The sequence below is a fragment of the Paralichthys olivaceus genome, chromosome 12 (assembly GCF_024713975.1).
Source record: "Paralichthys olivaceus isolate ysfri-2021 chromosome 12, ASM2471397v2, whole genome shotgun sequence".
In the NCBI taxonomy this organism is placed as follows: domain Eukaryota; kingdom Metazoa; phylum Chordata; class Actinopteri; order Pleuronectiformes; family Paralichthyidae; genus Paralichthys; species Paralichthys olivaceus.
Genome location: NC_091104.1, coordinates 4,855,816 through 4,870,457, shown reverse-complemented (window position 1 = coordinate 4,870,457; position 14,642 = coordinate 4,855,816). Strand labels below are relative to the sequence as shown.

General features: G+C 39.4%; 2 protein-coding genes across 3 annotated transcripts; one reads left to right on the top strand and one right to left on the bottom strand.

The window, feature by feature from the left end:
- Positions 1-36: 36 nt before the first annotated feature.
- LOC109642035 (phospholipase B1, membrane-associated-like) lies at positions 37-11,602 on the bottom strand. 2 transcript variants are annotated; one of them, XM_020106670.2, is made up of 16 exons: positions 11,463-11,602; positions 7,934-7,971; positions 7,259-7,349; positions 7,042-7,100; positions 6,617-6,684; positions 6,290-6,333; positions 5,927-6,047; positions 5,236-5,287; positions 5,075-5,155; positions 4,365-4,430; positions 2,636-2,727; positions 1,792-1,873; positions 1,293-1,394; positions 1,102-1,197; positions 754-825; positions 37-667 (listed from the first exon to the last, which is right to left on the bottom strand). In XM_020106670.2, the coding sequence occupies exons 3-16, from the start codon at positions 7,287-7,289 to the stop codon at positions 464-466; spliced, it is 1,170 nt and encodes a 389-aa protein (XP_019962229.1). In that variant the 5' UTR covers positions 7,290-7,349; positions 7,934-7,971; positions 11,463-11,602; the 3' UTR covers positions 37-463. The 2 variants fall into 2 exon arrangements, with proteins under 2 accessions (XP_019962229.1, XP_019962228.1); XM_020106669.2 differs by lacking the exon at positions 11,463-11,602 and adding an exon at positions 8,130-8,336.
- LOC109642036 (dr1-associated corepressor) lies at positions 11,521-14,580 on the top strand. Its single transcript, XM_020106671.2, has 6 exons — positions 11,521-11,661; positions 12,358-12,430; positions 12,726-12,819; positions 13,189-13,302; positions 13,576-13,675; positions 13,936-14,580. The coding sequence occupies exons 1-6, from the start codon at positions 11,620-11,622 to the stop codon at positions 13,960-13,962; spliced, it is 450 nt and encodes a 149-aa protein (XP_019962230.2). The 5' UTR covers positions 11,521-11,619; the 3' UTR covers positions 13,963-14,580.
- Positions 14,581-14,642: the final 62 nt, after the last annotated feature.

Genomic DNA, 14,642 nt, shown 5'->3' with positions numbered 1-14,642 from the left:
TAATTTTCAGCTTCTTTAACCAAATGATCTTCACGGTTGTATTTCAGTTTGAGTTTATTCAGATCATTTGCACCACAGATTATTCCAATGTCAAACAATGAAGGCAGACACACACACAAGTCAGCCGCACGTATACACACACCAACATTTAACAAGATGTAAAGAATCAAAAATCAGAGCTCAACATTTCTCTATTTTAGAAATTCAGTTATTCTGTAAACACTGAAATGAAGTTTTTAGGTGAATAACAGGATGTTCTGTCACATCTGTCTCACTGTGAAACTTCATGATTCATAGTTCATGATTTTTGTAAACCACTGAAAGTACTCGTCTGAAAAAAAATCAGCATTATAAAAATAGTATTACCTGAGTTTTGTTAATTCTTATTTCTAAAATATATACATCTTATCCCTTTAGACCCTTTAGAGTGATTAAGATTCAGGGTCAGTGGCTCTGATGGATCTTAAATCTTTAATCCAGGAAGTATTATGTTGAATTCCTGGGAATAAAAGGTGACGGACACAGACAGCACAGACAGCACAGACACCAGCATCACGGAGACACAACGCAGCGCCGGTGCAGACGATGCAGGTGATGCAGACGATGCAGGTGATGCAGACGGTGCAGACGATGCAACTTTGGGTCTGGTGTAGATGTAAGGATGATCCTGCAGAAAAGTGAAGAAATAAAAACATGCTCATGTCAACAACTTTCACGAACAGACGTGAAAAACTCCTGATGTGTCAGTCGTACCTCCGATGGGCAGATGAGTTTCACCGGCTCTGACAACGTCTTTATCTTGTCTTTGGCTCCTTCAGGCTGGAACTAAGGAAACAGTCAGTGACACACACACACACACACACACACACAGGATGGAGTTATTGTGAGAACACTACGACACTGTAAGTTAAGATTAAACAGAACTTTACATTTATGAAAAGCTCGGATGCAAACATTGATATATTAGTCTGAGCAACCTGCTGTGATCTCATCTGTGTTCCAGGCGACCTCTCATGGAGGTGAGAGGCCACCACAGTTCCAGCTGCACTTTGTTGCACTAAATAAACTTTACTTTCACATTATAAAATCTTTAAACTTCACCATGTTGTTCCACAGGCCCTTTGCCAGCTCCTCGTGTCCCTTCACAGTGAAGTGGAAACAATCTACCGCGAAGAAGCTCATGTTGATCGTCCCGTTCTGGATTCAAGACAGAAAAAGTTTTTAAATTCAAATAGATTTTATTTTAGTTTTTTATTAAGAGAAAACTTTGTGTGTTTGTGTGTGAGACGTACAGGAAGTCTCGCTGGTTCTGCGCTCTCTAAATACGGCTGCAGAACGACAGCAAAGTCGTTTTTAAAGAAGCGATCGCTGCGAAGAAGCTTCTCTAATCGTCTCTGTAAAGAAGAAATGTTAAAATAGGCAACATGTTGTGAATAAAATATATAATGTGTAATTCATTACTGGTTCACAATTTCACATTATGGATAATATTAATATTTCTGGTTCCAGATCAGGAAAAACTACTTTTTAATCCCCGTGATGACGACTGAATCAACACAGCTCGACCTCAAAGGCACATTTTAAATGTTAAAAAATGCAAATTACAAACCAAACATTGACGATTAGTCTGAAATGAAGGTAAATATGTTCAGCCTGAAAATGATCGATTGAAATGATGCAGGTATTTTACCACAAAATGACTTTTTCAGAATCAGCCGCACTGATGTGAACTCGTTTATCAAACACTTGACTTCAGCGGCTCCTCACACGTCACCGAACACAGACGCTCACCTGGAATTCAAAGTTGATCTCAACCAGCTCCTTCAGCTCAGTGGAGTTTTCTCCAGGTAGAACGACACACGAGCAGAATTGCCTGTGATCAGATAATCAGATTATCACTCGACTGGATCATCAGATTATCACTTTATCAGATTATCACTCGACTGGATCATCATTTCATCAGGTTGTCACATTATGAGATCGAGGTTGAGCCGTCATCTTAGACGAGGCGGGTGAAATAAGGATCCCTGGACACTACAATACTGAATATATACTACTAAATATTACTTTAAGTACATGATTAAATACTACATTTATATAAAATAATATGCCTACATAAATAGTATATGATATACACAAATAGTAGTATAAAGATGAATATTACAATATGTACATGATGAAACAATACAATATAAATACAAACATAGAATTGCTATCAAGTAGATATAAATATTAGTATAAATAGAAATACTACAATATGTATATGATGGAATAATACCATAAAAGTACATAAATATGAATACTATGAAATGTATATATAAATACCACAGTATATTATGACAAAATACTACAGCAGCCTTTATCGTCAGAAATTAGTTTTGATTAGAATGACTTCTAAAATATTCTATTACTGAACATTTATTTATATTACAATTAAAATAACATAATAATTTGGTTTGAATACAAGTTTTAAGTTTATAGGATTTTAAGTTTGAGGGTGTAGAGATGAAGCTTATCATCTGATAGCGTTCTTTAAAAGAGAAATGCAAACCTTATCCTAACATGATTTAATTATCAAATCAAGATCAGCAGGTTAAACTAAAAGAAGAAGAAGAATGTTTGTTTTGTTCGTCACTTTTGAAACTGACACCCCGGCGTCGGTCTCGTCACTTCTCTCAGAGGCTTCATGGGAAGAATCTGCACCACGTTCACGATGGTTCTGGGGATCTGAAGCATAGACTGTGTATAAAGAGATCTGAAACATAGACTGTGTGTAAAGAGATCTGAAACATAGACTGTGTGTAAAGAGATCTGAAACACAGAGAGATCTGAAACATAGACTGTGTGTAAAGAGATCTGAAACATAGACTGTGTGTAAAGAGATCTGAAACACAGAGAGATCTGAAACATAGACTGTGTGTAAAGAGATCTGAAACACAGACTGTGTGTAAAGAGATCTGAAACATAGACTGTGTGTAAAGAGATCTGAAACATAGACTGTGTGTAAAGAGATCTGAAACATAGACTGTGTGTAAAGAGATCTGAAACATAGACTGTGTGTAAAGAGATCTGAAGCATAGACTGTGTGTAAAGAGATCTGAAACATAGACTGTGTGTAAAGAGATCTGAAACATAGACTGTGTGTAAAGAGATCTGAAACATAGAGAGATCTGAAACATAGACTGTGTGTAAAGAGATCTGAAACATAGAGAGATCTGAAACACAGACTGTGTATAAAGAGATCTGAAACATAGACTGTGTATAAAGAGATCTGAAGCCGGACGACCACTTTCATTAACTCAAATCATCTCCGCCCACCGTACAGTCCGAATTAATCCGTTCATTTCTCTATTTTTAGTCGATTCAGAGTCGAGGCCGTCGGTCCGGACTGAAAATATCTTGACAAACATGAGCCGAGCCGACTTGACATTTGATGCAGACATCAGTGATCCCCACCGGGTGAATCCTAAACGTGTCGGCGACCTCCCGACCTTTTCACTCGCTGCCTCCGATAGAGCACAAAAGCATGTTGTTGTGCTCGTGTTGTAACGGAGACACCAGGAGAGCGGCCCTCTCTCTCCCACCGAGTGAAACAGGAGACAGACGTGTCCATGGACTAGCTGTGTGTCACCGGCAGACGCATCCAGATAAAGTCCCACATTAACACTGACACGGTTCGTTGGTGTGGTAAATGAACTGGATTTAACGACCACTCAAAAGGCTTCGCAGTAGAGTCGAAACTCACTCACTCACGGAGCTTCGGGCCGTAAACTGCAGCTCCGGTTTCAAGGCCCAGAGAAACTTGGGAACTGGGACTGGACGAGCCGGGATCTACCGACCCTCCGGTTAATGGACGAGCTGCTCTTCCCTCACGCTCTGGCCCCGGGTTACATCACAGAGCCACTAACTCTGTAACTAACTAACTCTATAACACTAACCAGTCAAGACTGGTCACTGACGGAGACAGAGACTCTGGAACTTCTTTCCTGAGGAGATTAGAATCTCCAGCTCTTTACTTTTCTTTAAATCATTTAAAAAAACACATTTTAAGCATTAAGAGCCTCTGAATGACTGATTTTAACTGGATGTTGTTTGTTTCTTTCATTTCATCTTTCTCATTATTATTATTATTATTATTATATGTCACCGTCTGAGCCTGTGGCCTATGGTTCTGCTTTGTTTTTGACCTTGACCTTTGACCTTTTGCTGATCAGCACAACATAAGATGAACCAATCACACGACATCACTACGATATTAAACATCTTAATTATTGTCCGATTGTGGCGTGTAGAGCGAAGCACACGTGCCCGGGTTTATATATCGTCTCTCTGATGCTTTTAATTTCCTTTTTATAAAATCTCACCTCATTCATCATCATGTCCAGAGCTTCTGTTATGTGGTGGATGAAATTGTCGGGGGAGAATAAAGTCTGCGGAGAGATCGAACACATTTTTCTCTTCATAACATTTAATAAATATCCCATTTTCTGTCTCCTGCCTCTGTTTAAATAAACTTTCTATCATATTTAGTTTCACCGGAATAAAGAGGATCAGAAGAAGAGATTCATAATAATAATAATAACAATAATCATATAATTTACCATCCTAACAAAAATCTACATTTTCAGTTGGAACTGGATCGAGGTTGAGGATTAACCGGAGCGGGCGTGGTCGCGTGTGGACAGATTCGTACTTTGTCACACCGGTAACCACACCCAGCAGTAATGTCATGGTGCATGCACACAAACAATACACAACAATAATTCATTGATGACGTCAACAAGTAAAGATGTTTGGATCGTTCAAGCCACATAATCCTGCACATTACACTCATACATTCAGAAATGCATTGAAATGTGACAGTAAAAATCAAATATGAAAGATGAAATTGGAAAATAATGTTTATATAGAGACAGAGAATAAATGGAACTATGCTGCAATGGTTCAAAAATGTGATCTGATGTTATTTGTGTTTTTTCTTAAAGATGTAAATGTTAAATTTTGTATTTAAACGTGTCTCATCTTGAAAAACAGTTTTAAAAACAGAAGCTAAATCGATCGCGTGTATTTGTACCTTGTTTTTACAGTAATCGCAGATGTCGTTCATGCCGATCAGCATCGTCACCACCTTCCAGTCCTCCTGGAAGTTCAGACCCTGAAGGAGAAACCTTTCAAATTTATGTTCATGAGATTATTTATGGTCTAATTAAAAAAAGGCTGAACCTTGAGACTCACTGGATGAGACTTGAGCGTGGTGATCATGTGTCGTATCTGATCGGCGATGTTTCTGTGGAAGAGGCATCAGTTTTATTCACGTCAGTAAAACTCTATCTCGTTTTTATCAGATGATTTGCAGCCGTAATTATTCTCAATTACTCTCATTGAAGGACTTTCTCACCTGCAACAACTACCATGCTGCCAAACAAATCACATTAGATCCAGTCCCACTGTCGATCAGTTTACATCTAATTTAACATTTAGATTTTCTATGATTTATTTTATTTTTTAATCCTATTCTCTGCAACGTTCACAGCATTTTCTCTTGCATTGATTTATTACTTATTTTTGACTCGATCTTCTTATTCCGATTTGAATTGACTCAACAATCACAATCAGAAATACTTTATTAATCACGATATGGGAATTTGGAATTCTTACAGACGCTTCAACCAAACATAGAAATAAATACAGACTGAGATAATTATTATAATAGAAATATAAGAAATATGAAAGAAAATAAGAAGTAGAATAATATAAATATTATATTATCCAGTAGCTGAAACATTGTTCTAAAAAAACAAGTAATAAAAATAAGTGTTTAGGCGCAAGACAGATAATAGATAAGTGTAAATGTTGAAAATGTATAATAACCCCAAACTATGTGATAAATATATAGAAGAGATGGACGGGTCAAAACAGATCTTACAGCGTGTTGTGGCCGCTGACGGCGAAGTTGAAGCCGGTCTCGTTGACGGTTGTGGGTTGACCCTGCATCGTAATCATCGGGGACGGACCCATAATCTTGGGATTGAAGAGTTTAAAAATGTCTGAAAACAGCGACGAGGAAAAACAGAATTTAGGATTAAAACTGTCCTTGTGAAGCGTAAAGAAGCCGGTTGAATCAAAAAACTCCAACATTTAACTCCACTGAATCCAGAAATAAAAGATGTAGTTTAAATGTTATGAACTGAGCTCAGACACTCAGATATTCTGTTGTGCCGCCACTTTTATTCCTGCTCTCGTGACCCTTTAAGTTTCTTATTGTTTAAACCACAGAACACTCACTTACTTGCCAGTGTAATGACACTTTGAAACGTCTCGTAACCTCCGATGCTGCAGAGACAGAAAACAAAGTGACGCTGATTTCAAGTGAGTAGAATCAGAACAATAACGAGAGTCCTAATAATAAAAACCTGATTTTCTAATTAACCATGTATTTTATCCGACTGCTTAGATGAGATAAAGGGAAATGAACTTGGACACGGTTATGAAACAAACAGGGTTTTAAGCAGGTTGGGGATTATTTTGAATTATGTAACTCTGACACTCAAGTGAAAGGTGGAGCTGTTGTTACACAGGAAAAAAAACACAGAGATCTCAGGTGGAGCAGATTTACCTCCATGCCAATTGGCGATATTCAAAACGTATCGATGCAAGTGTGGAGCCGTTGGAGGCGATAGCTGTCTGCAACAACAACAACAAATATTATATTATCAATAAAATACAACTAATAATAATAATAATGATGATGATGATGTCCTGGACGATCAAACAAAGAAGATGCTCAAAATAAAAGCATTTTCTAACAAGTGTAATGAAACAGAGGCTCTGTCCTGTTTGTCTTTATTGATCGATAAAGATTTCGTGATTAAAAGTGGAATTATGGGGGAAAAAACTATGAATGGGTAGAAATAAAATATGAATATAATTATTACCAATATAATATAATTACCAATGATTCTACACATCCATACAATGTACAAATTAGAATTGTTCCCAGTGCAACAGTTAAATATCCAGATGAAATGTAAAGTCACTCACAGTTATAGAGTCTCCCACTGCAGCGATGACTTTGACGTCTGCAGCTTTGACAAATTCAACTGAAACAGACGGACAAACATTCAAAGGCTCTAAAAACATTCACGAATACGTCCTAACAATCAAGCAGAACTGCGGAAGTTATTCTCCTGCTGACATTTGTTATCAGTCACATCAAGCATATGTCTGTAAGCGAGAAACACAAAGAGGGGACAGTTACCTGAGGTGGGGACGGTTGGAGACGGACTCATGTCAGCGCAGTGAAACAGAGGATGAAGACGGCCCCTCAGAAAATCTGCTCTGTAAACATCCTGCAGGAAAAAGACCGAAAGAACAGTGTTTGGGAAATGAAGGCCTTGTGTGTGGTTGTATGAGCACATTCATTTGTTGTGTTGTTTATGGTTCTGATGTCTGGAGCTCAGGTCTGGATTCTCTAGATTTCTATATTGTTAAAATCTTTGGCTATGATTCCCGAGAGTTTGTCATCAAACCAAACAAACACGACAAAGTTTCTCGTCAGTTAATAGTCGAGGGTGAAGAGCAGAGGACGCTGCACGGATCGTTGAACCCTTCGAGGCCGACTGGGATTTATAATAATTACAATCTACTGCATGAACTTAATTATAAACAAAAAGAAAACACAAAAACTATTTACTTGATACTTGAATCAACTTTTTTTAAAAACTTAAACTGTAAAAAAATAACTGTGCATCTTTTCTGCATCATTTGTTTTTGTCTGTGAACATAGATGTTGTGAAAAACATCAGATTTTTATCAGCCAACCAGTGACATAGTCGATCTTCGCCCTGGAAGGAAACCTGTTTCCTCGACTCGTCTATCGAGCTGATGTCAGTGACACTGATTAAACTGGTTGGACGGAGATGAATCAGAATACCTGGTAGAAGACGTCTTCGTCTCCACCCGGTGTTTGGCCTGTGAGAGAGAAATATTACACTATACAATTACACATATAGTTTCAGATTCTGGTCACAAACCGGCTTAAATCCACAGTGAAGTCAATTTAGCGAGTTTCACCGTCGGGACTACGGAATACATTCACACAAATACAGCCCGTGTAATTTATCACCTACCGTTCACATGATGAGAGGCAAACATACAAACTGCACACAGAACCCTGAGCAGCATGATTCCGTCTTTCTCCCAATTAGGAAAAGAAGAATATTAATACAGAGGTCGGTCCGGCTGATTTGGTGTCGTTTGACCTTTGCAGTGAGTAATGACGAGTCTTCTCTCTAACCCCTGGAGCCGCAGGTAAAGCAGGTGTGCTGACCCAAGAGCCAACAATCCTTCTGAGCGACGAGGCCGATGCGGATGTGCAAATGGCTGCAGTTCCCCGTGTTGGCCACTCGAGGCCGAGCCCCAAGAAGGAGTCAGTTCCCATTGAGTCCCATGTTAAAGCAGAATGAAACCTTTTCACAGCCTGGATCAAACACGAGTTTAGTCTCAGTCTCTGAGTTCTTCCTCTGTGTGTGTGTGTGTGTGTGGTTATGGAGAATAAGTTTATATATAGTTATAATAACGAGGTTTGAAATTGTGAGTAATTATCACTTGATTGACACGTGACGTCACCGTTAGCTCGTCGCTCCGGCTGTTAGCCTGTTAGCTCGGCTTCACCTGAGCTAACGGGCTAATCCCCCGTCGCCGAGCACGAGCGGAGTCTGCGGAGGAGTTTTCACTCACATGTCGGATGAACATCATCGTCTGTTGTTCGGCTGGTTGTCCCGACGGAGAAGCGGAAGACGTCTGTGCTGCAGTGTCTGTGGTGTCTTTGATTTACGTGTCAGTAGTGATGAGCAGGTATCATTGTTACCTGGCTGGTTAGCTTAGCTCCGCTAACCTCCAGGCAAGATACCAGCAGTAACGGCGATGCTAACGGGAGGGACGGGAGTTATTAACCCGACATGAAGCGTCCACACGGCGGAGAGAGAAGCGTTAGAGTTCATGGTGATAAATCTTTTAAACTGAAGGCGACTGTGTGTTTAGTGAATATCATCAAGTTAGATATTTAACGTTCTGTAAAGTTGTTCAGCTCGCCAACCTATTTGACTACGTCACTGTGAGTAACTTCAGTATTAATGTTTTATTAGATTATTGGTTCAGAAATAACGTCAGTGCAGCTGCTGCAGTGTGAAACTTAAAGCAAAGTATTGCACATGATGCATTACATTATATATGCAATACTTTTAATGTGAAAGAACTCCATCCTGCACATTCATTATCATGGTAGTACACAGTTTAATCCCAAACCATATTCAGATACATACTTGAATATCCACAGAATATAAGGACACAGACTTTGTTTGAATGTAACTTATCTCTGCAATAATGCCATACTTTTATGTTTCCTGTCATTTTATTAGGGACGGACGAACCTGAGGGACACAGCTGTGCTGACCGTGTTCTGTCTCTTATGGCAAAGAAGAAAATAAAACACTGTTTTTATCTAAAGTTCATCAAATCAGAAAGTTAAAAGATGAACATGTTGTGATAACAGTGTTAATTTTACCAACCATAATGGATATAGAAATTGACTCAATATTATCCATGATACTTTGCAATGACTACCAACTTTAAGCAGTTACAAGTCATCTTTAGTTGAGGGCGGAACACACGAAGTGTTGTGCAGATGAAGCTTGTGCAGGTCGTCCTCATGTTGACCAGCCTGAAGCTGCCGATCTCCACCATCTGCCACGGTGGATTATGAGGACATCAGGTGTTGCAGTGCTTCATGAAATGAAAAAAGTCACGATAAAGGATGTTTTATGCTGAAATCATCGTCACATCTGTAGACATTAAGGAACAGAGGAGAAACACGATAATTTACAGATACTGTACAATACAATAATCACAGTACTTATGACACACGTAATATCAGCTGTGTTAAGCAGCCAAGACGGGTACTTACAGTTTATTCTGTGTTCAGCATCAGATTTCAGCCAAACTGATGTACTAAAAGAAATAAACATTGTACAAATATATAAAATGTCTTTCTACCACATCTGTAATATTCAAGGTGATAATCTCTCTCAGTGCTGTTGATAACAGTCCACCTCAAGTCCCTCAACTTCTCTCAGTGTGAAAACAGATCAATATATAATAAATATGAGCACTGTTTACAACAGTGGTGTGTGGAGATTATAATCACATCTGCACTGAGTCTAATTCACTGTGAATTCTATAACAGGCTAAAAAACGAGGTTATAATAGTGATGGTGATTATACGAGCCTGTATCACATGCAGCTTATTAATATTAACTTATTCAAATTAAAACCAAATCACAACACAACCCTTTACTAAAGCTGGTTAAAGTTTGAATTTCCCTACGGGGCTTAATGAAGTATTTCTGATTCTGAACTTGCCTCAAACTCTTCGACGTGTTAAATAAACTGTAAATCACCACAATAACATTAAAAACCACTTGAGGCTTGTAAGTATATGTGGTATAATTATAATAATAAATAAATCAATAGGTTTTGTTGCTGTATAGTTTCTGGGTAACTTACCTCTGTTCGGTTCGTTGTCACGACCGCGACCATCCCGGAGCAACCACACCGCAGCGCTAGCCGGTTAGCAGCAGCGGGTAGCATGTTAGCCTAGCTCCTTAGCCTGAGCTAACCAGGTATCGGTGAGCTCTGTGGGCGTGGTCTTCACTCAGCTCAACCCCACGCTCCTCCTCTTTGCCCATTTATGGGTTAGCCAGGAACTGGGAGGAGTCAGGCCCCGGCAAGATGGCGCCGGGTGAAACGCCCACTGCGAGCCTCATTTTCACTCTTCAGAAACCGACGGGTGACGTCACGGACACTACGTCATCTTTATACACAGTGTATGTCAGAAACCGACGGGTGACGTCACGGACACGACGTCATCTTTAGACACAATGTATGTCAGAAACCGACGGGTGACGTCACGGACACTACGTCATCTTTATACACAGTCTATGGAGCTGACATATGAGTGAGTAATAAACTGCAGTTTCACGTGGACGTGATTCTTCCTCCTTATTTCTGTTGAACAGAATCAGTCATTAAAGAGGCCGAGAAGCAGATTAAGGATTATTTGTAATTGACATGAAACTCAGTTACAGCTCAAACACAACTGATTGAAATATAAAAACATTTATCAAAACTTAAAAATGTTCACTCAGTTATTTAAAATGACGAGATGATCCTTTAAAACTCAAAACTCAAACTTTACAGCAGCAGTGAAAACTAGATGAGCTGGTGAAAGAGTGATGAGAGAGCAAACAACGACATAAAGAACTACAAAGACTTGTAATTATGATAAATACAATCTAATATATATATATATATATATATATATATATATATATATATATATAACGTGTAAAAGTATGAGATGTGATACACATTATATTGTGTTTGTGTATATATATATGACGTACCGGGGTCACGGGGTCACCTCAGGGGTCACGGGCCCTGACCCCAGGTGTCATCCCTCGTCACGTGTCTTCCTGCCGCAGGTAAACAAATGGCCTCTGCGGAGCTTCTCGGTGAAAACATGAGAAATGTGATCGTCCGGTTCGGACTGAAGCGACCGAGATGCCCGGACACAAGAGGAGATACAACGTTCGATTCCCTCCGGTGAGTGTTTGCCTCGTTGCTCCGGTACAGCCGAACAAAACCACCGGAGCTAACCGGCTACATGCTAACTGCTAACTCATGCTAGCACCGAGTGATGGGAGCTAATGCCGCGTTCGAGGACTGTGGGAAATGTTGATGATTGACCAGACAAAGTGACGTAAAGCCTGGTGGAGACTGTTTTTAACTTTATTCAATCAACGAGGTGGGACACGTGACGAGATCTAGGACAGATCTGAAGGAGAGTCAGTAAGGAGTTAGGAAAGGAGAAGGTTTCCTGTCCAAAACACACTGACGCGTCCTGAGGGAACATTTAACCATCAGATCCTCACAGGAAATAACAAACAGGACTGAAGTGTTGAGTTTCTATTTGTATATGTGGAGAAAAGTTTACATAAGAGGAGATGATTATATTTGTGTACATTCTCTAATTGGAGGATTGAAAAAAAATTATATTTGTATTTATTGACGATGAGGATGTATGGATCATGTCAGGAGAATAAAACTTTATTTAGGGAATTCAAACAGCTCTCATTACGCCGGCTGCTGAAATACTTCTGGATTGTTTCACTCAGTTAGGAACAAACAAAATGAGACTATTCAAACAGAGTTCAGGCGTTTACGAGGAGCACGTGAATGCAGCATCTTGTCTTGTTTTTAAAGTCAGTGTGAAATCTCAGTTTTTCTTTTTTCTCACAGAGTCGCATCAAGAAGATCATGCAGAAGGACACGGAGGTGGGGAGGATTGCGATGGCGGTTCCTGTGATCATCTGTATCCTTTCACACCTGCAGGTTCAGGGACCTCTCGGCATGCTGGGAGGTGGAGTCGGCATGCAGCATCTTCTAATATCCAACATAAAACAAATCAAAGCTTATTCTGAGAGGTTTGCTGAATGTACAGTTATTGCTTTAGTTGTTTGTTGTCATATTTTACAGTTTAATATTTCGGAGGAATTATTACGACTCTGGAGGAAACGTCCTGTGGTCCAGTGCTGACCAGCGACTGTGAGTGTGTGTGTGTGTGGTCTCAGTTGTGCATTGGTGACGTCCTGAACCTCAGACATCAGCTCGGGCGTTGGAGATGTTCCTGAAGTCCCTGTTGACCAAGACCTGTCTGATAACTCAGTCCAAGCCCAGCACCGTCGTGTCTGTGGCTCACATGTGAGTACGTCTGCTGTGACTGTTTGTTATCACGTGAAGCTCTGCACAAGAAGAAGCTCGGTCACCTGCAGCTCAGTGAGGATGTTTCACCTCACGCAGCGTTCACACGTCCACACTGACTGTTTCTGATCTTCCCTTGTAGCTGTGCTGACTGGATAAAAAACTGATTTCAACATTTCTTACAATCTACAAATTTACATTTCACAGCACACTCGAACATTTTTAAAAAGTCAAGTCAGCATAATAAACGTATTAATGTCCGTTTTAGTTTGGAGTTAGGATTACGAGCAGCGTCCGTTTTTTGAGAATATGGAACTTGAGTCGTGTGTAAATGAAGAACGTGTATTCACGGTGTTGTTGATATTTCAGGAAGCAGTGCATAGAGTCAGAGAAGCTCTTCCACTTCTTGAAGGAGCTGGCGGAGCGAGCGACGTCTACGGCTCAGAGGGACAACAGAGGCCTGAGTGTGTGGCCGTTATACAGGTAGAGACTGGACCCCTCGGAAGCTTTACTACACTAACTAATAATTATTTTCATTATGGATTAATCTGCTTTTAATTCTCAGTCGAATTAGTTTCATTCATTTTCTGTTCAGCGACTAATTGATGACTGAGAGACAACTTTAAATTATTTATTTTGCTAAACAAAGAATCCAGAACCACAAAAGGATTCAGTTAAATTTCATGAATCATAATTTGTTTCTGTTGAAAAACTCCTCCTCCAGCTGTTTGACTGATTTTCCGTTGTTTTCGTCAGAACCAGACAAAGTGAACTTTCTGTGAAAAAAAAGCCAGACGTGGCCGACGCCGTGACGAGGAGGAGCCTCGACTCAGTCGCCCACGACTCCAGCTCCAGTGTACGTTTCCTCTCAGTCGTCCTCCGACACAAACGATAAGACGAGTTTTATCTTTTCACATTAATTCAACAGCTCAGATCAAACACTTCAGCGGTTCTGTTTGTGTCTGTGGCGCCCCCGTGAGGCTGAAATGTTCATTACACCTCAGAAAACGTCACGATGATGTTTTACTTCAGTGTTTGTTTCATATTTTATTATCAGTATCATTAACTTCATTGTATTTTTTGACAGTGGCTGACCTCCTCCTCCTCCTCTTGCAGGAGTCGGAGCTCTACATCTGTTTATGACTGTGAGAAAACATCAAGAGGAAACTGTTGACGTCAACATTAACGGGGTTAATTTAAATTTTTGGGGTAAAAAATAATTGTAGTTATGCATATTTGATATTTTCCAGGTAAAATAGTTTATATTTCTTTCTTAGAAAAAAAAAAAAAAAAAAAAGACATGAGCCTTTTGTTATTGGGACCTTTATTTTGTAGTTTTTAGTGGACGTATTTCAGCAGGATATAAAGAAATTAATTTAAAATGTGCAATTGACAGTTCAACTTTATTTGTAAAGCACATTGAAGAAGCTTCAGTTAAATAATGTTTATATTTAGATCATTTGATTTTTACGTTTAAGCACTTTTTTTTCTGTCCACTTTTTTTCTGTAGTTTGACGACAGTCTTGTGATTTGTCCGAAATTTTCCTTTTCACCTTTACTGATCAAATTGTTTTCCAGTCGTAAAAGATCCAACAACGTGACCTGCAGCGACACCAGACTAAGTTCTTATTTAGCCGGATAGCGGCCTCTTGTGGTTTCTACTTCGAGCGTTTGATTTTTAAAGCGCTTGTAAATTAATGTTTTAAAAAGGCATAAAAAAAAAAAATTTGAAGAATAAATAAATAACGTCTAAATAAATAATTTCATTTCCACTTTTCTGATTGAACAGATTTAATGAGAAGTTAAAAGATGTGCTCACATAA